This window comes from Lepidochelys kempii, chromosome 1 (genome assembly GCF_965140285.1).
Source record: "Lepidochelys kempii isolate rLepKem1 chromosome 1, rLepKem1.hap1, whole genome shotgun sequence".
NCBI classification, from domain to species: Eukaryota; Metazoa; Chordata; order Testudines; family Cheloniidae; genus Lepidochelys; species Lepidochelys kempii.
The window spans coordinates 272,234,720-272,259,847 of record NC_136380.1 but is presented as its reverse complement, the minus strand read 5'-3'; the positions used below and the strand labels follow the sequence as shown (position 1 = coordinate 272,259,847).

The 25,128-nt window shown below is 39.7% G+C and overlaps 1 protein-coding gene across 1 annotated transcript in view; it reads right to left on the bottom strand.

Annotated features, from left to right (window-relative positions):
* DCN (decorin) overlaps positions 1 to 21,923 on the bottom strand; it is a 44,675-nt gene extending 22,752 nt beyond the window's left edge. Inside the window, exons 1-2 of the mRNA XM_073327563.2 lie at positions 21,724 to 21,923; positions 17,910 to 18,150 (exon numbers count right to left, since the gene is read on the bottom strand). Of these exons, the coding sequence (XP_073183664.1) occupies positions 17,910 to 18,114 (205 nt within the window). The 5' untranslated portion in view covers positions 18,115 to 18,150; positions 21,724 to 21,923. The remainder of the gene's footprint in view (positions 1 to 17,909; positions 18,151 to 21,723) is intronic.
* Between the last annotated feature and the right edge of the window lie 3,205 nt (positions 21,924 to 25,128).

The following is a 25,128-nucleotide window of genomic DNA, read 5'->3' as shown; positions in this document are numbered from 1 at the left end:
GAAGGTCATGCAAAACAGTATCAGAAGCCTTACTAAAGTCAAGATATACCATATCTACAGCTTCCCCCTATTCACATGGCTTGTTACCCCGTCAAAAAAGGCTGTTAGCTTGGTTTGATACAATTTGTTCTTGACAAATCCATGCTGCTGCTTATTACCTTATTATATTCTAGGTGTTCGCAAATTGATTGCTTAATTATTTGCTCTATTATCCTTGTGGGTACTGAAGTTAAGCTAACTGGTCTGTAATTCCCTGGGCTGTCCTTATTTCCTTTTTTATTGACGGAAACTATATTTGACCTTTTCCAGTCCTCTGAAATCTCTCCCATCTTCCATGACTTTTCAAAGATAACTGCTAATGGCTCAGTTATCTCCTCAGTCAGCTCCTTGAGTATTCTAGGATGTATTTCATCAGGTCCTGGCATCTTGAAGTCATCTAACTTGTCTAAGTAATTTTTAACTTTTTCTTCCCCTATTTTAACTTCTGATCCTACCTCATTTTCACTGGCATTCACTATGTTAGACGTCCAATAATTACAAACCTGTTTGGTGAAAACCAAAACAAAAAAGTCATTTAACACTTCTGCCTTTTCCACATTTCTTGGTATTATTCCCTCCCCCTTGGCCCCCCCAATTGCGTAATGGGCCTACCCTGTCCTTGGTCTTCCTCTTGCTTCTAATGCATATATAGAATGTTTTCTTGTTACCCTTGATGTCTCTAGCTAGTTTAATCTCATTTGTGCCTTGGCCTTTCTAATTTTGTCCCTACATACTTGTGTTCTTTGTTTATAGTCATCGTTTGTAATTTGACTAGTTTCCACTTTTTCCACTGCATGCATCCGATGAAGTGAGCTGTAGCTCATGAAAGCTTATGCTCAAATAAATTTGTTAGTCTCTAAGGTGTGACAAGTCCTCCTTTTCTTTTTGCGGATACAAACTAACATGGCTGCTACTCTGAAACCTGTCACTTTTTTTAGGACTCTTTTTTGAGTTTCAGATAATTGAAGATCTCATGTGTTCTATGTTCCTCTTTTAACTCTTGAATTAAGGCTGTGCAGCGTTTCCACATCAGTATTGGTGTGGGTTTGATGTGTTCACAAATCTCAGTCCCAAAGTGCATGGAACATGAGCTATGGATATTCATATGGAGTGGCCACCGTTACAAAGACACTAGTTACCACAAACGGTGCCTTCTGAGGTAGCACAATTATTTCCTTAAACTTAAAACAACAAGTTTTCCCTATTCTTAGCTTAGGAAAATAAGCTGTGGTTATGCAATGCTGTAGTAATTGTGGATAAATATAGACTGTTAATGGTGACCATCATAGCCAACAAGAACTAGGAATCCCTGATCCTGTGGATGTTCCAGGTAAAGGTGCCTTTTTGTCTAACTTTTACTTCTTAACAAACATACAAGGTAGGGATGTTTCACTTTCAGCCTCTATGAACCAAAATGTCAGTTATTTTCACAAATCCAGCATGCACCAGATCATAGAGGGGCTCACATAGCTGTATATCATCCTTGTACTACCATGAATGTTCCACATAGGACTAATTACAAACTTTAGCCAAAATTTTCAAAAATAGATGCCTGAAGTTGGGCTCCCAAACCCATATGTAGGGACATCAGTGGCCTGATTCTCAAAACTGTTGAACACCTAGCAAGTCCCACTAACCTCCATGGCAGCTATTGGGTGCTCAGCAACTTTGGAAATAAGGCTAGTTATTTAGGTGTCTAAATATGGATTTAGGGGCCTAATTTTGGGCACCTATTTTTGTTAAGCCTGGTCTTCTTTTAAGCATACTATTTTTAAAGACCCTGTGTTATATATCAAGACTTTGTCTGATCATTGCCAACCTGAAACATAAAACATCCGATACAAAGTTTTCAGATTTGGGCTTTTCAACTTTAGGCTTTTAAATCCATATGAAAGTTGTCTAATATTAGGCAACCAAGTTTAAATATTTTGGCTCTGATATTTATCAAAACTAAGCATAATATACATTTAATCAATGGATTCTTAATTACATTAACATCCAAAAGCTTTTGTACAACAGAACCATCCTGCTTGAGATGAGTTATGAGTGCTACCTTCTGAGAACAAGATGACTAGCTGTGACAGGTTGTAACTGGCCCTTTGAGAGCCCCAACTACACCCCAGTCCAAGAAAAGAACAGTGAAGTTGGGTCCTCCAGGCCTGCCTAGAGAGACTGCATAGATGCAGCCAATCAGAGCCCAGTAGACTCAGATAAAAGGAGCTGTAGGGGCTCTGCATGTCAGTCTCTGACTGGGAGAAGAGGGATGAGGAAGGGGGCTTGGCTTAGACCGGACGCTTGATGGGCTGATTTACTGGCCCTAAGAATGAGAGAACCTAAGAGCTGTAACCTTAAGTTAATGGGTGAAAGGAAAGGGGCTATGTGGGAAAAGGCTCAGGGAATAGCAGCAGTGAACTGGAAGCAGTGGTATATGGCTGCTGTATATAGGGTCCCTGGGTTGGGACTTGGAGTAGTGGATGGGCCTGAGTTTCCCCCACTGGCAGTAGTGAAGTAGCCTAAGTGGCTCCTTTAGAAGTCTGATCAGAGAACTGGATTTAAAGGCGTCTAGAGGTGTTGAAGAGAGAAGGCACCTTCAGGAAGGAGGGGCTGAGTCCAGCTTGAGCTGGGGTTTGAAAGACTTTTGTTCTGGACTTCAATAGCCTACAAGGGGCTCATCCATTTGACTGTCTGACTTAGCCAGAGGGCTGAGCCACGGAAGATGTGCCTAGCGAGGTCAGCTACCTACAGAGGGCACCAGCAGTAAGTGAAAAAAGATTCCAGCATCACACCCAGCCAACAAGAGGCACTGAGGAGGTGAGCACTCCCTGTCACACTGGTAAGAATCAAATTGGCATCATATACTCTTCCATCTGTGTTCAGGGCATGGAACTGTCCGATATGGCATAAGCTTCTCCACATTTCACAGCTAAAAAACATTACCCCTAACTTAGAGCTGGATCCTACTCTCATTAAAGTCAATGGCAAAACTCATATTGATTTCTATGGTGCAGGATCAGGGCCTCAGTGCATTAGCCATGTTACTTGGTTCATATACAAATTTGCCTTCAGCCAGAGGCATGGTTGTGATAACACTGATGACTATGAACATGTGCTAAAATAGCACTTTTCAGTTGAAACAATTCTGTCATAAGAGGGGTTTACTGTAAAACAAAGAGCTTATCAGGTTTTTACACAAATATTAAAATGGTTAAATCATTTGTATTCCCATTAATATCTGTACCTTATAGTTGCCAATAAAGGACTTCTATTTATTTTTAAATAAAATAGTGTATGTGATTTAAGCAGTTAAGGTAGGGAGGTATGGCACACTAGAAACAATACAATTGTAATATTATCTGATGCCCAGGGAACATGTTCAGTATGTATGCTTGTATTACCACTGAAGGGGTTACTCGCTAGAGACTAGACCTCAAGGTGTATTTTTAGACTGAACACTTCAAGTTTCAAATATCTGTGACCCACATCTTCAAGCTTCATATATGAATGAGAAATGGGAAATCGTTTTGGATTAATTAAAATGAATCATAAGTGACACATGTGATGCAAACCTTGGTACAATCATCAAACATCTGTTTGTAATTTTGGCACTAGCAATATAAAAATGAATTTGTAAATGTTTCCTATGCTTTTCTTTTAAACAGAGAAATTTACAGTAACATCAAAAGTCTGTTTCATATATATTATGTATAGACATATATATAATTCCCACCCTTAAAACACTAAACTTAGTATACACAATGTATAGTGTATGTTACCTACATGCTTCTACTGCAGCAAATTATTTCTTTAAAAAGCCTAAAGGGGTGGGGAGAAACAGTGGGGAAGAAGCAGGGATTTTTGCTGAATCCTCTGTCTGTATGCATGTGCAGAGAACAGCACAGAGCATTTAGAAGTTCCCAGAATGCCTAGAGGGGTGGTAGTTACTAGGCATGCTGAATAGTTGTCTCTGGGGCTGTGCAGAGGGTTTTCATTAAGGGCAAGCAAACTACCAAGGTCCACACATTCATGGTCATGATCAGCCAGCTGGAGCACAGTGGGGAAAAAAGGCTATAAATAGTGGAAGATGGAGGCAGCACTATGGGCTCAATGGTTGAATAATGCAGGACTGAGTTGTGTCCTACAGCCAGACTCCCTATCTCGCTGGACCCTGAGGAAGCAGCCAACTACTGACTCCAGAATTGGAATTGCTGAAGACTGAGTGGTTTCAGAGTAGCAGCCGTGTTAGTCTGTATTCGCAAAAAGAAAAGGAGTACTTGTGGCACCTTAGACTAACCAATTTATTTGAGCATAAGCTTTCGTGAGCTACAGCTCACTTCATCAGATGCATACTGTGGAAAGTGTAGAAGATCTTTTGATACACACAAAGCATGAAAAAATGCTTTGTGTGTATCAAAAGATCTTCTACACTTTCCACAGTATGCATCTGATGAAGTGAGCTGTAGCTCACGAAAGCTTATGCTCAAATAAATTGGTTAGTCTCTAAGGTGCCACAAGTACTCCTTTTCTTTGAGGGAGAGTATATGATTGTATAATTAAAGACCAAATTGTAATGCACATGTAACCAGTGCCACCTTCACTTTGTTTCCCTTTTAAATTGTTCAGCAATGAGAATTGACTCAGTGCTATAGAACGATATAGTACTTGGTAGACACCATTAGTCTGCCCTCATCACATGTAATTTACGAGATCCGTAGGAGGTGGAGATCTCACAACCTACCTTAAAATATTCACAGTGAATGAGACTAAATCCTGTAGAGCCCTTGTGCGTTCTGTGTGCACCATACACAATGTGGTTTGAGAACTTGATGCCACAAGGTGCTGAGCAATTCCTTGGGGGGGAGAGTGCCCTTAACTCCCATTGACTTAAATGGGGTCAAACTGGCAGGGTTAAGCCTTTCATGAGATAAGTACTTCATAGCCCCCCTTGCCTCACTCACAGCACATATGTACATTCTTTACAATGCAGCTTGCCATACGCGGTGCGCTATGAAACCTATCTCCTTCTCTCTGAGCACTGCTAATAAATAGTACCCAGTTGTACTGCATATAGTACAACTCAGTCAAATCAAAATCCTATTTCACTGCAACCACTCAGCCACTTTCCTGCAATGCAAGTTCTAATGTTCTACCTCAGGTACTCTATTTTCATGTCACCAATTTGTGACCGTTAGGAAGATGTCATAGGTAGGTTTATCTACCACTAATTGCTTTCTTTTTTTAACTGGTCTCAAACATTGCATACTACATTTCACCCATGTTCTCCTAACATTACATTTATACACACAAGTAAACAGAGGAACTAATATACAGCTGTTTTCTAAAGATATCACAGATTTCTGGTGATGATAAATGTCATCAAATGTGTTTGAGGCATGTTTTCCTGGACTAGGAGATCACTAGCATTCTTTTCCTACAACTCATCAGGGACCACCCTAGGCTTTGTGAGGTGCTGGGCAACAAAAGGTGTGTGAGTCCCCATGGACACTTCAGTAATCTATATGGATCATTTTCTGGGGGGAGGGCTTAACAACTGGACAGGGGATCAGAGCTCTTGTCTGTGAGGGTTGGTATAGATCAAGCAACTTGTCTGTGTGGGCCCCTATTTACATATACACTTCTTATCACCATAGTATCTGAGGACTCCACAAACGTTCCTGAATTTATCCTCACAACACCTGTGAGCTTTGAAAAATATTAACTCTATTTTTCAGCTCAGAAAACCAAGACACAGACATTAAGTGACTTGCCCAAGGGCACATAGCATCTTTGTGGTAAAGCCAGAGACTGAACCCAGGTCTCCTAAGGTTCAGGCCAGCACTTTGACCACAAGACCATCCTTCCTTTCTCTCTATAAAGGGTCTTCAATCTCATCTTTTCAGGGGTGTGTCATGGTAGCAGTCACAGAAGTCATTGATGTGACATATGGCATGTTTCAAAAAATATATTGTATATAAGAGATCATATACATTGTATGTGTGTTATACTGATACGCTAGAAACAGGTTCAAGCAACAAAGTTAGCATGTGGGTTTTGAATATTCAGGGTGTTTTGAGCCAAGATGTTGGTTATGCTCATTATAAAGATAAGGACCATCATTATTTGCTACAATTAGAGCCAGATCCAGGTCTGGATTTCCAACACGCCAAAGTTCAGGATTACTGATATCTGAAGTTTGGGTTCAGAGCCTTCTCTGGTATATGAATGTCTTAATGCAAACTCTGTTGTTGCAATGTTGAGACCATATATTCAAAATAATATATAGGCAGTGCTAGGGTTGCTAACCCTCCAGGATTGTCCTGACATCTTCAGGAATTAAAGATTCATCTTCAATTAAAGACTGTCATGTGATGAAATCCCCAAGAATATGTCCAACCAAAATTGGCAACCCTAGGCAGTACAGATCATAAAGTTCTATTACAACTGTAACTGAGCAATGTGGTGCATGATGTATTTTACATTGTATATATTTAATAATATAAACTGCACTATAGTAAACAGAGATGGGCCTGAATCAAATCCCTGAATAAACTCTCTACCACGAACTCTAGCAGAGGCCAAAATCCAAATACAGAGATGAATGTTGTGGTTCAGGTGTCAGTTTTACCAACAGTCACAATACTATCACAAAAGTCATAATTTAAGGCTCTTTTAAAATGTTGCTCTTGTAGACAGCTGAGGAATTTGGGCTGAGCCACTTGTAATTCCCAGCGGTAGTCATCAGAGGCTGCTCTCCTGATTGAGTAGGTCTCTGCAGCAGCTGCTTGCATTTCCTGTGCACACAGCTCTGGGCTTTGAGAACATGCACAGCCAATAAGTGCTCTGGCAAAAAAAAACAACAGGGAGAGAATGTGGAAGACTGCACCACTGAGCTAACCAGCACTTCCCGTCCCCTTAATGATGCAGTAAGTGGAGTCTGGAGGACTGAGAGTTTGAGATGGGGAATGGAGCAAGGCGAGTGGAATGTCTAGCTTGGGAAAAATAGTTGGACTTGGAGATTGCTATTTTGGGGGTGGAAGTCTGCTTCATGATTTTTGAATTCACAAACGATGCATTTCAAAATGTACTGAAAATATGTTCTGTACTGTGTGGCATTTGCAAATGGCAATAATTTACTAACTGCTTCCTGTGATCCGTGAAATAAGAAATTATTCTGAGGAATATCCAGAACTCCCCTCCCATACTTGTCTACTGTAAAAGTGAAATGTCACTTGTCTGCTACTAAGTCACTAGTGCTATTGGGTAATGTCTGCAGAGGTGCTGAAGTGACTTAAGAGTCTAATGGACAGTGTGATTGTTAAAAAGACTATCCATTGGCTTTGTTTTGTTTTACACCCAAAAAGCTGACGCGCCCTTGAGAATATATCTGAGTGTTACCAGCAATCTTCTTTGTAAAGGTGACCAGCAAAGCTCTTTCAAGTGTGTTCACTTTTCAGCTTATGAGACTTTTGGTCCACGAAGATCCACTTTGGTTTGGGCAAAAATAAAGCCATTGTTTCCCGATTTATTTTTTAAAATACGAATAGAGGCTCTGAGCCACCCCATGGGAAAACATGTGCAACAGACTAAACGTCACCTTCTGCTAAAGCAGTTGTCAATAGCATTCCCTTCTTTTTTTTTTTTTCATACTGCATTTACTTATCCGTTGCTACTTCCCAACGCAGAGACCGAGGAAGGTGAAACTGCACATGTGCCACAGTCAAATACAAAGTTCTCAGGTACTGCCGTGATAAAAATTGATACAGGCGTTTGCACAGGCTCTGAATGAGGGGGGGTCTCGCCTTGAGTGCCCCTTCTCACTTTCATGCACCGGTGTGAGGGCGTGACAGATCCTGACCTTTTTCTCTGAGAGTTAACTAACCAACATGGTGTGCATTTCAGAATGTATATTTAACTGTAATTACAGTAGTCACACTTCCAGGATTGCCAGCTGCAGTGTTCAAAAGACGTGTCGGGACCATGAGATTTGCTTAAAATTAAAAATCATAAGACTGCAAAAAAAAAAAGGTTTGAGGTATTTTTCTTTGTCTTTTGATCCTGTAGAGTCTCACTTGGGTCGCATTTTTCAAGTTTTCTCCAGAGCCAAGAGAGCTAGAAATTTACTTTATATGAGAATCTCGGATTTCCTTAAATCATTTGTTTCCAGGAGCTGGGGCTTTAAGTGAAAAGTCAGATATCACAAGACTCATGTTAAAAGTGCCAAAGCTGACAGTACTTCATTTTGCCTGGTGGTAGCTAGTGATATAAATTATCCACTCAGGAAACAGATATCACAGGACTCCTGTAACGAGCTAGGACAGTGCAATTTGAATTTGACAACGGTTTATACCGTTGATGTTATTTTGTGAGAATATTCATTTGTTAAAGGTAAAAATACCCTTCTTACAAGTATTTACATTAGTAAAGCTTGAGCACTCCAGTTTGGGATGTGAGCACTGCCAAATTGGAATGAATAGCTGGGACAATATTTCCCAGTCTTTGCTTAGCTCTCATTTTTTAAGCATCTGGAAACAGATATTGTAAAGTGTTTTGCAACTTTTACTACAGGCTCTGCCAGAGTCAGCATTATTATTTTGGGGCAGGCATGAATAACAACGTTTAAGTTCTCCTCTGCTTTCTACCACACTGACTTTTGTCTGCTGTGATCATGCTCCTCTGCACAGGACCACTTTTGGGGGGGGGGCGAGGTGTTGAGGCATGTCATTGGTAGAGTTTTTTAGGGGCTCCCAAACTTAACTTGGTCATTGTTCATAAAATGGGAAGGATCCCTGGAGTATCACCAGCCCATTCTAATGCAAGAAAAATGGAAGCAAACTGCTGTGCTGGAATATGGGCACATTTACCAACACTTTACTAAATGTCAAAAGACAGTTTTCCAAATAAAGTGAGGATTGTAAGTAGCCACTAGGAGCCTCCCCTTTTTCTGCTGGAGGGCTTTGTGTATGTTGTTGGGCTATTTTTTTTTTTTTTTTTAGCTATTTAATGATAGATCTCCAGATTAGCTGGTGTTTTCTCTGATATATACAATATATCAGAGAAAACATGTTCAAAATAGCCATTGATGGGTCATTTCCCTAAGATGTGGTGGTCTCTGCTGCTGGAGGATCATCCTTGGTATGATCCTCTTGGGACTCTAGCTACAGGGGTTCTGGGAAATGTAAGGAGCATAAATCAAATAAACTCAGTAACCAGAAAGTTGTTTCTTTTTCTTGGTTATTCCTATTTTCCATTTCTTTATCCCCTCTCCCTTCTTATCTCTGTCCTGTTCCATACATCTCCAGACCATTTTTTCTTTCTTCCTTTCTGTCGGGTAGGGTTGAATACATTTTAACTTTTCGGAAAAATTACTTTGCTAAGCTTTCTGTCCCAGTGTTTAATGTATATATTTTCGGCTCTCTTCACAATGACAACAGTCAAGCACATTTAATGTGAAAAATGAGGGTATTCTTGACTCCCACAACTTAGGGAGTTGCAAAGGTTGGCTCTCGGATTGTCTGGTGGTAAGTGCTAAATACACACACACATATATATATATTTAGAGATTATATGGAAGCAGCCTGTAGCTATATACCATGTATATGCCAATGATTCTCTTTCTGTTAAGAGCTTTCAGTTTTCACACTCCCTGTCTTTTGGTAAATTTCCCATTTTAGTTATAGGCCATGGGGCTCTGCTTCTTATTGGAATGAAACTGACAGCACCCACTCATTAGAGTTCTTTAGCAAATCAAAGCAACCCAAACTGATCCAATCTAAGAGTAAACAGACAACTACACAGTTTTCTCCCAGGTGCCTTCTCCATTCAGTGCATGCATAAAGGATTCTGCCTCAGGCGCTAAAAGACTCAGGATTGGGCCTCTGTGATGTAGTCCCCATGATTTGTCTTGGAATGAGACAATGATTTCCTTGTACTCTGGGTTCTGTGTCTTAATTTCTCTCCCCTCTGTCTAGACAATCAAGTCAGAACAACTCCATCTAATCTGGTCTCATTTTCTCTTACATACAGTGCGCTGAATGGACGAAAGCTTGTGCTCAAATAAATTGGTTAGTCTCTAAGGTGCCACAAGTACTCCTTTTCTTTTTGCGAATACAGACTAACACAGCTGTTACTCTGAAACCTTTAAATATGATGCAATTGGAGAGAGTTGCAATTTTGTCATGTCTTAACACTGTTTTCAAGGCCAAACACAGAAAACCCTAAATTAAAAAAAATGGAGTGTACAGAAAAGTATTTATTGGTAAAACTGCCTAATCAAACATTGTACTATTGGAGAACTTCATTACAGAAAAAGGCAAAACCAGATGTAATGAAACACAGACAGCTGTTCTCTACTACCTGCTTACCCTCTTTTGAGTCCCTTCCCTGTGAATACTTGGTGGGCATGAGCATATCGGCCCTCTGAATAAAGTAGCTGACATATAGAGCAACAGTGGGTCTAGATCAGCGGTTCTCAAACTTTATTGCACACCAACCCCTTCTGACAACAAACATTGCTACCCAACCCCAGCAGGGGGGACTGAAGCACGAGCCTGCCCAAGCCTGGCCATCCCAGGTTAGGGGCCCACAGCCAAAGCTTGAGCCTCACCACCCTGGGGGGGTAAAACCAAAGCCCCAGGGCTTCAGCCCCAGGCACGAGGCCTGTAACCTGAGCCCCACTGCCAGCTCAGGCTTCGGCTTCGGACCCGGGCAGTGGGGCTCAAACTTCAGTCCCAGACCCCATCAAGTCTAACGCCAGCTCTTGTGACCCCATTGAAATGGGGTTGCAACCCACTTTGGGGTCCCGACCCACAGTTTGAGAACCCCTAGTCTAGCATAGTCTTTTCCTGGTTCTGCCGCTGCTGAATGGCAGTGGGAGTAGCAAGCTCTCCTAAAGATCTTTTCTGGGAAACATCTCAATGGATACAATGAGCCAGCAAATTGTCATCTAAATATCTGGGTTGGAACATCTTTGTTCAAACACCTTTTGAAGATACTGGAAGTGCGGAGTTTCCCTTCAAAGGCAGTATTCATCTGGTGCTCAACCTTACGCAGTTTAAGTACCTTGCTGACCTACGTGCTGTGTGAGTACCCAGTAATCACTAAAAACTTCATCTTGCATCATTTAAATTAATGGGTGCTTTACCATTGACTTCAGTGGGTCCAGAATAAGACTCTAAACTTTCAAAATCCCATCCTGGCTTGCATTGGGTTCAGTGTACAAACTGAGATGGATTCTCTGAGTGTAGCTTCTCTTTGACTATTTAAAAGTATTGGTTTGGAGTCTTTGGAGGACATTATGTAGCACAGTCTAGAAATAGTCATGCTTCATATTTAGTACATATAGTTTATAAAGAGTTAATAAATGATTAATAGATGCAGTAAGATATTACACACGTGAGCAGTATGCATTATAGATGGTTATGAGACTATTAACAGAAGATCTTATTGATGGCTAAATCATGGCTATAAGAAACTTGTCCTGTTGGATTCTATAACAATTGATTAACCTTTACTTAAAATATCTATTAAACATTTCTTAATGTGATATACATTTTTATAAACATTCTTAATATAGTGTGATCCAAAAAACTGTCAGCTAAATTGGGAAAAGTCAAATCCTGACTCCCATTGAAGTCAATGGGATTTTTTTGCCATTGACCCCAGTAGAGTGGGGATTTCACACTCTTCTACTTAATATTTGAAAAAGTTCGCTATTTTCCAACTTGAAACAAAAAACTCAAGAATCGCATGTATGACACAGGAAATGCATAGAAATGGCAACTCTCATGTCTGAACAAGAAAATTAACACAAAATTAACTTTTAAAGAGAGATTAATTCTCAAGCAGAAGCTTATCAACAGGAGAATCGGAACATTAGCAAATCAAGTATGTATGAGCTATGAGACCTGCTTTGTAGCTACATTGACATTGCTGATGATAATGTTTCCTGCAATGTGGGCGTAGTTTACTTTTGCCTAGCACTAGCCATTGTTTTGACAATTTTCAAGGAAGTTTTATAATTTCATGGATTCTAGACTTCAGAAACTTTTAGAATGTTCTGAGTTCTATGTTTATTCAACTCTAAGATATGCATAAAAACTGTTACCCAGTGTAGATCTCTATGAGCTATCACCACAAATAATATAATCCATGGTATATTTACTGCAAGATACGTGCTGGTCAGCTAGTGATGCCAGTCATGCTGTACAAATATCGTGACATGATCACATTTTCCAGTGAATTCTCATCATCCACTGAGTAGCTCTTCAGTTTTAGGGTAAACTGAGCTCCCACAGACATGTCTCTAGTATCGATGCAATTGTTCAACAGATCTCTGCAAGACCGTATTTGTAGAGTTTAAGGCTGGGGGCAGGGAGGAAGGAAATTGGACTATTAGCTCATATAGTCTGAACTCCAATATGTTATGGGCCATTAAATTTAATCTATTTACCCATGTATTGAGCCCCAATGTTTTGGTCAAACAAAAGTTATATCTGCCAAAAGGGCATCCAGTCTCAATAGGAAGACCACAGGAGATGATGAATCCACCACTACCATTGGTGGTCTGTTCCAAATACCTATTTAGATAGCAATTAAATCACTATCCTGGAGTGCTGCCAACTCTCATGATCTTACTGTGAATCTCTCCATATTTGTTATTTTTCTTAAAAACCTGGCTTCTGGAATCAGGGGATTGCGTGAAAATTTCAGCCTTTATTTTAAAATAGGAGTAAGTTTCTAGCTCTTATTGATGCTGGAAAAAAAATCTTGAAAACAGGAAGGAAGCATATCCTAAAAGTTCAAAAGCTAGAAGATAAATAAAATAGCCATATTTTTTTTTTAAAAAAATCTCATTATCTGAATATGTGTGCATGCCATTTAAAAGCCCAGGGAAAATTCAGGTTATGTATTTGTCTTGAAATAGTCTTTTACTGAAATGAAGGTCAAAATTCAAGCACAGAGGTAGAGATTTTCAAGCTAAATATACATGGCAGAAAATGACCCTATTTATTTTCTCCTAAACTAGTCAAACTAAATCTGGACTTTGAAAACAACTTTTTCAAGTTAGAAATATTCTGTAAATGTGGCAGTTGTTTGATTTGAATCACCTAAAGCATATTTGAATATTTCTCCCATTACAGCGGATTCCGGCTCAACACCAAGGAAGGTGATATCATTCCTCATGACAGATTGTATAGTGAAAACAGAAGTCTGAATCAAGATCCATGCCAATGCAGCTGGAAGCCTTTGTAGCAGAGTAAATATTCCCGCATTGAGCCATGAGTATAGAAAGGACTTTTAGGTGTTGCTGGAAGACTTGAAACAAGCAGACAAATTAATTTGTATCAGGGCACTATGGTACAAACTGGAAGGTCAAAGAGTTAATATATTTCTATGAGAGAAACTGTATCAATATTTTTTTAAAAAAATACAATACTAATTATAATTCTGTGAGCTTTTCATCCAGTGATCTCAGAGAGTCTTTCACACACTGAGGAATTAAGCCTTACAACACCTTTTTGAGGCAGGTATTATCTCCACTTTACAAATGGAGAAACTGAGGCACAGGAAGGTTAAATGATGCGTACAAGAAAACACTACAATCTGAGCTGGAATTAGAACTGAGATCTGATTTTCAGGCTTTCCTGTGCTTTAACCACTGACTGAGCATTCATTCCTTGTACATCTTATTCATTTCAGGGCCAGATTTTCTCCATTGGCGTGTGTGAGAGAGGGCTCATGGAGCAAGTTTTGTCCTGTGTGGCAGCTGGGCACAAGTGCATCTTCTGTACTTCTCAGGATGCAAGGACTGCTCCTTCCATGTATTACCTGGGTACAAGACACAGGCAGAGATGATGCAGGGCCATGGCCCTGTCCCCCTATGAAAGGGCTAGTGGACCATTCTGTACCTGCCGAGGGGGCAATATAAGCATGTGTGCCACCTTGCCTACTAGAGAGCCCTACGAGGAACTCCTCTTGCAGCAGCTTCTGGAGAGTGACACTCTAAATGGCCCCCTTGCTAGATCTTGTATTAGTCAGTGGCCAGCTGGAGGGAGGGATAGATAAAGGCATGTCTTCTCTATACCTATATACATACACACACACTGATACCTAAAGAGCAGGCCCTGCTGTAATCCTCTCTCCCTGATTAAATGCTAATTGCAAAGGTGACTCCAATCTCTGGGGAAAGGTTGACTAGGTCTTATAGAATGCAACACATTGAGACAAAGATTATTCTATCATGCAATGCTATGGTTGCTTTTTGACAAGAGGACAGGTTCTGGAGCGTACAGAGCCTATATAATGAGATACCAAAATGGCCTTGTCTGCTCAAAGCCCTGGGGCATGTTGCATTTGGGTAATCATTAATTGTGCAGCACTGTTGATATGCCATTTGTCACAAATGGATGTGCATTCCTCGTCTCCATTTTTGAGTTTGGAAACTTAGCTACCTGCTTACAGCTCAGTTCATCTTTTTGGCTCAGAGGCAGAGCAAATCAATTCCTGGGGATATTCTTATGAGGGCATGACTGGTTTTTAAAAACAAAAAAAAAACAAAAAAAAATACAGCTGACACGATTGTTGTTGGAACACCATGCCTGTTTTTGTCGTTTTATTTATTTAATTAGGATTTTTTGTTTTAAATGTGCTCAGCTGTAGACACAAAATGTACTGGGAAAAAGGACGGAGTTGGTCTCTGAATCCCATATGGTATAGATCAAGTTCTGACAGTTCCCCTATACATGCTCCTTGCTTCTTAGGTGTAAAACAATATTCTAATCCAGATGGTGGGATTGTTTAACCCCTGTTGTGGCAGAGGTTTGCAAGCTGTAAGCCTTGTCCCAGCAGGTGCAGATTCATCCTCAGGCAGGAGTATTTACCTTGCCAACCTTCAGAAATTCTGTCGGGGGTGGAGAGGGGGGAATTAAATTCTGCCCGAGGTTCCACAGGAGCCTTCCAATGGAGGCTATCCAGCAAATCAGCTCAACCAGTTCATCCCCAAGCACCTACTGCTGCTCTCCCCCCAGCAAATTTTAGATCTCCTGGTGGAGCAAAGATTGGGAGTGCTTTGTGCCTCTGTGACTCCCATACTGGGCAGACTTTCCTCAGCAGGGCTGCTAGTGCACTGGTCTGGATGAATCAAGCCTGGAGCTCTCTAATGGCTCTCCTTTCATGACAAATATTTAGTTGTATATGTGATCCAGACATTCTCTTTCCCTGTGGGCAAGGATGGAACTGGTTAATTCTTAAATATATTCTTCCAAAGATCCTATTACTGCTTGTGGCCTTCTGTATAAACTCCCTTTGGAGAAGATGATTAAATGTGATAATATGCGAGGGTAATTTATTTGACTAGGGAAAAAGCCTAGAGTTGTTATATAAGTACTAGCACTCTTTGACAGTGATTTGGGTGGAGGTGGATTTTTCATTGTTAGGTTTTATTGTTTCAGTGTGGATTTTTCAATGCGTTATTTCTCTGACCTCAGTTCCATTCAATGTTTGCATGAACCCAATTCATCTGGCAGCCGCTGATTGGCTTGGTTGACTGAGAACAGATTAGAGGTCAGATAAATGAGCAGTTGAGGGCAGATTCCCAGTATGGGGGACTCCTTAGTTAGCATACAATGGGCTTCTCAGATACTATGGCACCCTTATCCTTTCCCTGCAGCACAGGGAGCTGGAGAGGATATGGCCAGTGCACACGAAGCTCAGTGATTCCCCTACCCTAAAGGGCTGTTATAAGATGAGGCTGCGAGACTGCTGTAAAAGACACTTGGGACAGAGATGGAGGAAATCTAGTAGTAGGATTGGAGAACTGCATACAGCTCCTTTGCAGTTCCCCATCAGCTGTACCAGCACTTCCTGGACACTGGTAAGGTCCAGCCCTGGATGTGGACTAAACTCTAAAATGGGCCAGATTTTGTCTCCATGTTCTGCACATAGAGGGATCCTTCTGTGAGCATATCTCCTCCCTCTCAACTAAGATGTTGTGTGTTGTTGGGTCAGCCACCTCAAGAGCACAATCTCACCCTTCCCAGGATCTACACTATGTGGGCTGCAAGCTGGGATGGGGATGCACATCTTCTGCCATCAGGCCTGCTGAGATTATCAGGGAAAAGTAATGTGTCCTGGGACTATATTACCTTTCCCACTGAGATCCTTCAGTAGCAAGGAACCTGCTGGGGGTGGGTGGGAGAAAAACAGGACCCAGGAGCAGCTGTGTTTCAGGGGAGTCCCTGGTAGCACAGCTCTGTTGAAACCATGTCACCAGAGAGTAAACTGAGGGGACAGGAGGACATCAGAACAAGTGCAGACATGGTCCTATGAGTGAATGACTCCAACCTCCTGCAGATCCCTGGGCTCCTTATAAGATGGAGCAGGAAGAGGTTGAGGGAGATCACAGTTCCCAAAATTCCCTAAATTCAAGCTTCATATTAACCATTCTTACAACAGTAGAGAAACCTTAGGTCTTCATGGCACATGAAACATCCAATTTAGAAAGTACTTTTGATACCTGTTGTCTTGGTGCTAGGGCTCTTCTGCTGGGACCTGTACTCTGAGAGGTGCACATGCTGATGGTTCTTAGTCTGTGCTCACATCTGCAACTTAGGTTGGAGAATTTTGCTCTTTCCTGGTTCTTTGCCAGACTGTCACTGTTTCATAATTATGTGACATGCTCAATAATTCAAAAAACTCTCCAGGGAAGGGAGTGTCTTTTCTTTGACCTTTGTGCAATGCCCAACACAATGAGGGCCCCAATCCTGGGTGGGGCCTTTGTACACTTCCATACTAGAAACGATTGATAACTATAAAGAACAAAGCTGCAGTATAGAAAAGCAATAAAAACATACCAATACACTGAAATAGCTGAGCTGTTGATTGTTTTGAAAGTGTTTCTTATTACTTCAGTGAGTTTGATCAAATCATTATCAGCTCAATAAACCAACCAACTGCCTTGGAGAAAACAACTTTTGATTTCCTTTCAGGGCCAAATTGTGATACCGCTACTCATGTTGAATAATATGCTATGTGTAGTCCCATTAAAGTTACTCCATAAATAGTGCCATTAAAGGTGCTACTTATTGTAAGTAAGGTATCACGATCTGGACCTGAATAATTTCGTAGCCAAATGTTTTATAAATGGCTCTAAAAGTTTTTTGATGTTTTGAAATGTTTGTAAACTTTTTTCTCCAAGTAAATAGCTTCAGTCTAATTAAGGGTCCGGTTTTATCCATAGTGAATAAAGCCTTTACTACACACACAGTTCCATTGAAATCATTGAATCATCATAGAATCATTGAGTATAAGGCCAGAAGGTACAACCAGATCATCTTGTCTGACCTCTGGAATGTCACAAGCCACCAACACCACCCAGCCATCCATACAATAAAGCCAACAGACAAAAGTATTATAATATACCTACACCTATTACATATAAACATAAATAGGATGGTTTTTCTGTGTGAGTAAGGATAACAAAAAGTGGCCTATAGAATTTAGAGCCTTTTAAGATTTTCCCATCCCTACCATCTAATCCCCTTGGATTCATTTGAGATACATAAATTATAGAGCCTAGAAAAGTGATTTTGCTTGCAGAGGTTGTGGTTTTGCAAGAAAATATACATACAGCACAAACCTTTCACTGGTCATCACCACAAATCTCCAGCTTCCTAGACTTTATAGACCCCTTCATACAGTTCATTCTAGTTAACAACAACCTTAGCAAGGTTTTTTGTATAAAGCGAGTCTTCAACAACAACCAAATTATAGTGTGGCAGGACTCACTAGTTATGCCATCCATCTAAAGTACCTGCAAACAGTTAGCTATAAAACAAGCATAGACAGATTCTCTGTGAAGCTACTTCACAGCTTACCTAAATCTGAACACTGAACAACCCGAAGATGGCACTGACAGCGGAATGGACATACTGCTCCGGGTAGGTATATGTCAGGACTGTCTGTCGGAGGAAGATCAGCAGATCCTTCGTCTTCTAGCATAAACTCAAACAAGCCTTTTTGGTGGAATGGTTTGGCCCAGCATACTGGCAGAAGCAGGAGGAAGAAGACAGCCACCTTCATGGTTTACTTCATCTACTCAGAACAGAACCAGTGAACCTAGGATTCAAATCAAAGGTTTAAAGAATGGTAGCATTCTATCATTCCTGCAAAGCTGCTTTCCTAAGGAGATACACAGCATATATACCAATTACATAAATGTGTTCCTGTTCATTACAGATAGGCCACTTATATTACATGGGTAGGAGAATGTTAAATACTTGTCAAAAACACTTTTTACAGAGGAGGTTTAGGGTAATTGTAAACACATCTGTTTGCATTTATTAGGAACAGGAAGTGTTGTCAACATTATTAAACAAAACAGTCAACACAATAAGCCACGTTTTCCATTTGTCAGTACTTAGCCACCGTAGCAGTTTGAGTGTGTGCTTTCACTGCCAGTTGTTAGCTATGAGTTTGTTCCTTTAGGGATGAACTTGAGATTCTCAAATCCACCATAATGCATATTTCATGTCTTGTAATTTTTTTTTTAAGAGCCAGCCTGTTGTGTGTGTGTGCTAAATTATAGCCCACCGAGGCTGATTGGGAAATGGAACAAGATCTGGAGATTGGGCAAAAAACTTTTAGCTGATTAAATTATACTTATTTCCCAGTTTAAAGAACATTATGAAGCTTCATTTCATGTTGGTTTCTTCTTGGCCTCCTTTCCAATTACTTGGCTTAGGGTATGTTATTTTATAACTATGTCGTGTTAAAAAAAATCTTTTGCTTTGCACTGCATAAGCATTTGAGTTTATACTTATTTTTTGTCAGCATATTTTCTAATGAGACTTAGGGGCCTGATCCTGAAAACATTTTTATTCCACAGGAGCAACTTTGCTCATGTGAGTAGTCCCACTGGACTCAAAGAGGAAAGCTACATACATATGTGTTTTAGGACTGGGCCCTAAGTTAGTTTCTGCAAGTTTAGAGTATCTGGCACGCATTGTTCAGTGTTGAGGGAAATATTCAAACTCCCAATATTCAGAGTAATTTTCATATTTTGTGGTAGATGATTACAAATTAGTTAACCATGAATATTTTCTCTTTTTACCACATGCAATATACAGAAAAAGTTATCTTGAAAAATCCCTCTTGGGTCTAAAGAGCTCAACTATTAATAATGGTGGCCTTTTCATAAAGGAAGAGGGGAATTGTTGTTGACACATTAGGAGCCTTTTCTTACATTAGTAAATGTAGTCCCAGGTACAGTTATAACTGTATACAAAAATAAATGTTCATTTAATTGTTTAAATTAGTAACTCAGCAATACAAAAATTCATTTCTGAAATGAATTAACTAGAAACCAGGCACTGAATTTTGAGGCCTCTTTTCAGAATATTAGATCTACAAATTTCTGTTAGAGAGCTGGTGGTTGTCTAAGGCTAGATGGATTAGAATGTATCTAGCTCTATGCCTGTTACATAATTTGCATAAAATAACTCCCAGAATGCAACTTCCCAAAACATTTTACCCTTTTTCTTAAGCAGATGACAAGTCTGCCATACAAAATATGGCATACTTTAAAATATTTTAAAACTATAACTAAAGTCTCTCTAATTTAGCCATTCTAGGACCAGATTGTGATACTATCAAATATGAGTAAGGATATTTTACTCTGTAAATAATCCCTTTGTCTTCAGTGGGACTTCACCGGGAGAAAGGTATTATTCAGTGTGATTATGTGTATTGCAATATGGCTTTTAATTAGAATTAGAAGCATTTTCTTTTCCTGTACAGTCTGTAGTGTGCCATCAATTGTAATCCAATTTATCCCCATAGCGGGTATTCCAGGTACAAGGGGTACTGAGTGTGGTGAGACTACACAATTATAAGTATGAGAGAAAGTAAGAAAAATATAACAAAGTGCCATTAATCCATTACCATTTTCTTAGTACTACTTCATCTAATTCAGCACTCTGATAATTTTGGAGTGGAGGGTAGTAAAACGACAATACAGTTTCCAAAAATATTCTGTCCCTTGGTAAAAGTCATAATTTATTACCATTTATCTTAGCATGTTGTATTGTAAACAACAGAAATATTAGCAGAGCAAAGACAAATTTTCTGAATTTACATTAACTTTGAGATGCCATGTGAATCAGATACACAAGAGAAATACCATGATACTGGCATGCTATGGCTGATTTAAAGAGGTTCTCCTGGGTATAAAGTAAACTGTTTTTGACCCATTAACATTTTGATCCTGTTCCCATTGATCCCAGAGGTAAAATGTCCATTAGTTTCAAAGAAAGCAGAGTCAGGATCCTCTACTGGAAATAAATTGTCTGACAAACAACATAGAGGCACTTTTCATATTTTACTCATGCACACTAATATATACTGATGACATATATCAACTAAATACTGTCATAGGGCCTTATCCTGTAGTCACTACACAGCCAAGACCCCTAATGAGTTCAATGGGAGTCTTGCGTGAGTGAGAACTGCAGGGTTAGGGCCATAATGGATGTTATGGGGCTTAGATTATATATATATATATTGCATTAAGGACTCAATGGGGGAAAATCATACTAATGAAAAATAATCAGAAGATAGGAATATATATATATATATTCCTAACAAAACAACAGCCATTTAAAAATCATATAAAAGAAAATTGTCCTATTAATGTTCACACCTCATTTAGAAAGGAAGAGGGAAAGACGGATTGAATTGAATTCGTAATGGTTTATGATGTGGTATTTGGGCTTAGAGCACAAAACTGTTTACATTTGCATTAATTATATGTACACAATGAGGAAGACTTTTCCACAAAAGCTGCATCATTTCACGTCACCAGAAACCACTGTATTGGTGGTGGTCTTTTTACCCTACATTACAACTAATGAAAAAATGACCACTTTCTGTCCGAAGAGTTTCTTATAATATCATAAAGTTTTACTTGAATGAAATGTACAATTAAAAAAAAATCCCTGGACCACGTGTCTTACCTATTCTGTATACTAAACAATAGGTGTGCGAACACAATAGTTGGGATTTTAAAGAGAGCCCGAATGTCCACTGACAGGAGTTTCAGCTCTTTAGGAATTTTGTTTTTCAACTCTTTCTTTCAGAGTCACCTTCTCTCAGAGGTGTAGTCCATTGTTTCTATATGTTAACATACCACTTTCTAATTTTATAAAGACATTCATCAAGTCTGTATAACTGTACATCACATTATTTTGAAACTGAAAATATTCCTACTAAAGTTTAAAATACATGGAAAGAAAGACTGCAAAATTTCACTGTCTTTTCCAACCAGAATTGAAACTACTCATACATTTTTCTCCCACACACTATATCATATACTCTAAATATGTGACTACAAACACAGAATATCCTGCTGCCAAATTTCACAGTAAGAAAAAAGCAATATCGTATTACTTCTACACATCAAACAAAAGACAGCAAAAATCAAATGAACAATAGGAAATGTACTCAGTCCTTGAGAACGTATTCTTCTTCTCATGTTCTCAAACAACACAAGCTCAGGGTACAACACTAACATTACTAAACATTTAGTAGGCTTTTTCTTGCTTCTCCCAGTAAAATGCAACCATTTTTGCTCTAGCCTTGACTGAAGTTTTATTAGTCTGAAGCATAGTTCAGGACAATGATTGAAAGCCATACCTTTTTAATCCAGGGATTTGCAAGAGGAGCTCTCAAAGCTGAGATGTAATTAAACTAAATATTCAGCCCCGGCAAAGGACTTGCAGGTGTGGAAAGGAGGAGGGGGTAGGTTACTGCTCAGTGACTGTCACTTGGTGGAAAACCCTCCTGCTTCTATTCCACAGCACAGTTAAAAAATAAGGTTTCCCTCAATGAACACAATCCAGGCTGACACCCACATTAGATCATATGGTAATGATATGTCTCCTGTATTGTAGCCAAAATCTTTATCAGCCCCCTTTTTTTTCATTTGCTTTATTTCTTTTTCATCTGTTTAGGATCCCAAACTGCTTGTACAGTACAACACAGAAGCTTGATTGTAATTCATCTTACTTATTTTCTTAACTTCCCTAAAACATATATTTACCAGAGTTTTTTCTTCTGTTTTATCCTTGCTTATCTGAATCATTGACTTTACTGGAAAAAAATAGTTTGGCTATTTTTCTTGTTTATAGTCTGTATAACTCAAGGAAATGATATAAAATTAATCTTGGAGTTAGTCAAAATGTAGATTAGCAGCAGAAAAAAAAACCTATGAATAGCCTTAAGTTAAACTCTTTATACAAATACTAACCTGTCTCTGCAAATGGTACAGCCATTGCATGAACCAAGTAGTTTAGCTAAAGAATATAATTCCATACATTTTAAAAATATTGCAGTGTATTCCTGAATGTATATGAAAAGCCTGTTGCTTATTGTTTTAATTAGTGGAATGATTTTAACATTTGTGGTCAGAAATGTTTCATATAAACAGATTTAAAAGTGCATTTTCACCAGAAAGGAAATTACTTTAACCTCATTTTTGGTACTACAGTGGGGCTTTAATAGAACACAAATGTGACTAATGATGTGTCCAGCTCACTATTTAGATTTATAAGTTGATTTAGTAATCTGCAGCTTTATTTGATGTAAATAACAGCAATTGCTGAAATACAGTTCTGTACTGTTTTTAAAACTCCAATATACTAAAGGGAGCCCAAATACAATAACTGATATTTATTTAGTAAACTAAAAGCAACATGAACATGTGTAAATTTACTATACTGTTGGCTCTCCTGTCTAAATACTACAGGTTTATGTCTGTGTTTTGACTTGTACCCTCTCTGTTTGCCCTTAGGCTGTGACCAGGTGCAAATCTAAAATCAAAGTCTGTGAAATGTGAAAAGATGTTGAAAAGAAGTTTGAATTTGTAGAATCACAATAAACACTTGAAAATCGGTCTCTTGGCCTGATTGAAAAAGAAGATGTTGTTAAAAAATCTTCTAATTGCATTCTCTTGGTAGAAAAAGACACAGGGGAACAATTCACCTTTATAGATTTTTGCTGCAGTCAGCAGCAGTAATCAGATATTTGTATGTTAAAATATTTTACTTTTACATATTTCACTGGTAAAGTACGGATCATTTATCCCCTTTCTAAATCTGAGTCAGTGAAGGACCTTTAGGGAGTCAAATTCCTTCCTTATATTAACCACAGGGCACAATAACTGGTAACGATTTAGTTGTAATATTTTGATATGCAAGATTAGTTTTGCTCTCAGCTTTTTACATTTATAACGCAGCCTTATCCTGTTCAGAGGTGTCACTGTTAGGTTTGCCGAAATCTCGGCTGCATCTTAGTAATTTTAACTAGTCAAATCTCTGTCCACCTGCATCAGCTAGTTACAACCATTTCAAAGCAGGATTTTGATGGTCAGCAGGTCAACAGTGGGGCAACTGAACTTATCTTGAAATTTTGCCTTAGGGTGAACTTACACCCTCCCCTACTAAAACCTAATACAATTGCTCTGATAACTATTAGAGGGGTGAAAGGTACTAAATTAGTTATAGCCTTTTCTCCTTGTTATCGGAAGGCGGGGGATGTGAAGGAGCAAAGTGTCCCATCCTTCCTTTCCTCTCCAGGCTTTGGGGGAACTGAGATCCCTGCAACATGCTGTGTCCTCCTCACTGGCTGGAGAAATGGAGATTAGAGTAGGAGTAGCAGGACCAGCTGTTACCTGGCTGGACAGTTTATAGGGTACCAAGCCTCCTTAGGTGGAGTATTACTGGCACAGTTAGAGAAACAATTGTCCAAGGTGGGAGTACCCTATCTGCCTCCTTTCTTCTGCAGGAAGTTCTGACCCAGCTGGTTCCCTCCAGGAAGCACAAAGGAAAAAATGGGGGAGCTTACCACTTCCAGTTTTTCCTTCCTTCCAGGGGTAAATGGAAATCCTGATACTGGCATCCTCTCTCCTAGTCAGCCATTCTCTGGACTCTATGCCAGTTTCCTCTCCCCTCCTAGAACTCCATAGGGGGTGCCCGAGTCGGGAGGATAGCTAGGAGCACAACAGTCACTCCATTATACAATTCCACACTGAGAGTACATCTACTCGGCACACTCCTTACGGCTTTGTATAGATTCCATACACCTCCCCCAGCAGGGGTATCAATTGCAGTGTAGATGGTGAGACATGGCTTACGCAAGTAAAGAACGACACATGTGAACCATTAGGGTATGAATCTACATGGCTCTCCATCCCCAAGCAATGTAATATTTTTACCTGGATAGTGGGCTGGTCCCTCCCTGCTGTCGGAGCCTTTTCCTGCTACCTTCCTCCAACCAGAACCTTTCACTCATGTGTAGCTACACATCACAGTGTGGACGCAGCCTGATTTTCACAGCAATATGTAGATACACATGCCGTGCACACACCTCACTAATGTGCTGTGTAGACATACCCTGATGTGCAACCACACACTTTTCCTTGACTGGCTGTGGGCCTACCTGGGGACATGGACTCCTTTCTGATATCTGTTTTTCCGTATCACTGTTCTCTTCCCCGTGTCATGTCCTATCACACAAGTTGATGCAATGTCAAGTCACTGCCATATATCAATACACATAATGACCTACAGCCACCAGAATTTGTGAGCTCCCCCTCCCAATCTGTTAATCACTGCTTAGTATTTTTTGGTCATGATTTGAATAAGTGGTTTTTACAAGAGTCAGTGGTCCAAAGACCTAGATGGCTAAGTTTGCTCTGCTCTGAGGCTAGACTTTCAGATATTAAGTACTGACTTCCAAAAGGTTCTAGACAAATATTCCTTAGTGTTATTTTCTTATAACAAAATCATTTTACATCATCTAAAAAGACAAAGAAATGGTTATGAGTACAATAAACAAAAGGGTTCAGAATGAATAGGCAATGGACAGGGAATATTTTTTATGTATCTGTTGCAGGAACAACAGGGCATTGTCTTTTGGTGCTTATTTCATATCCTCTCCCATTGTCAGTTAGTTCCAAAAGGATGCCCCATGGTCAAACCTCTGAATAGATTTCCCACTCCCCTCTGCCTCCTGGTTTAGCTATATGCCCCTTCCTCTTGT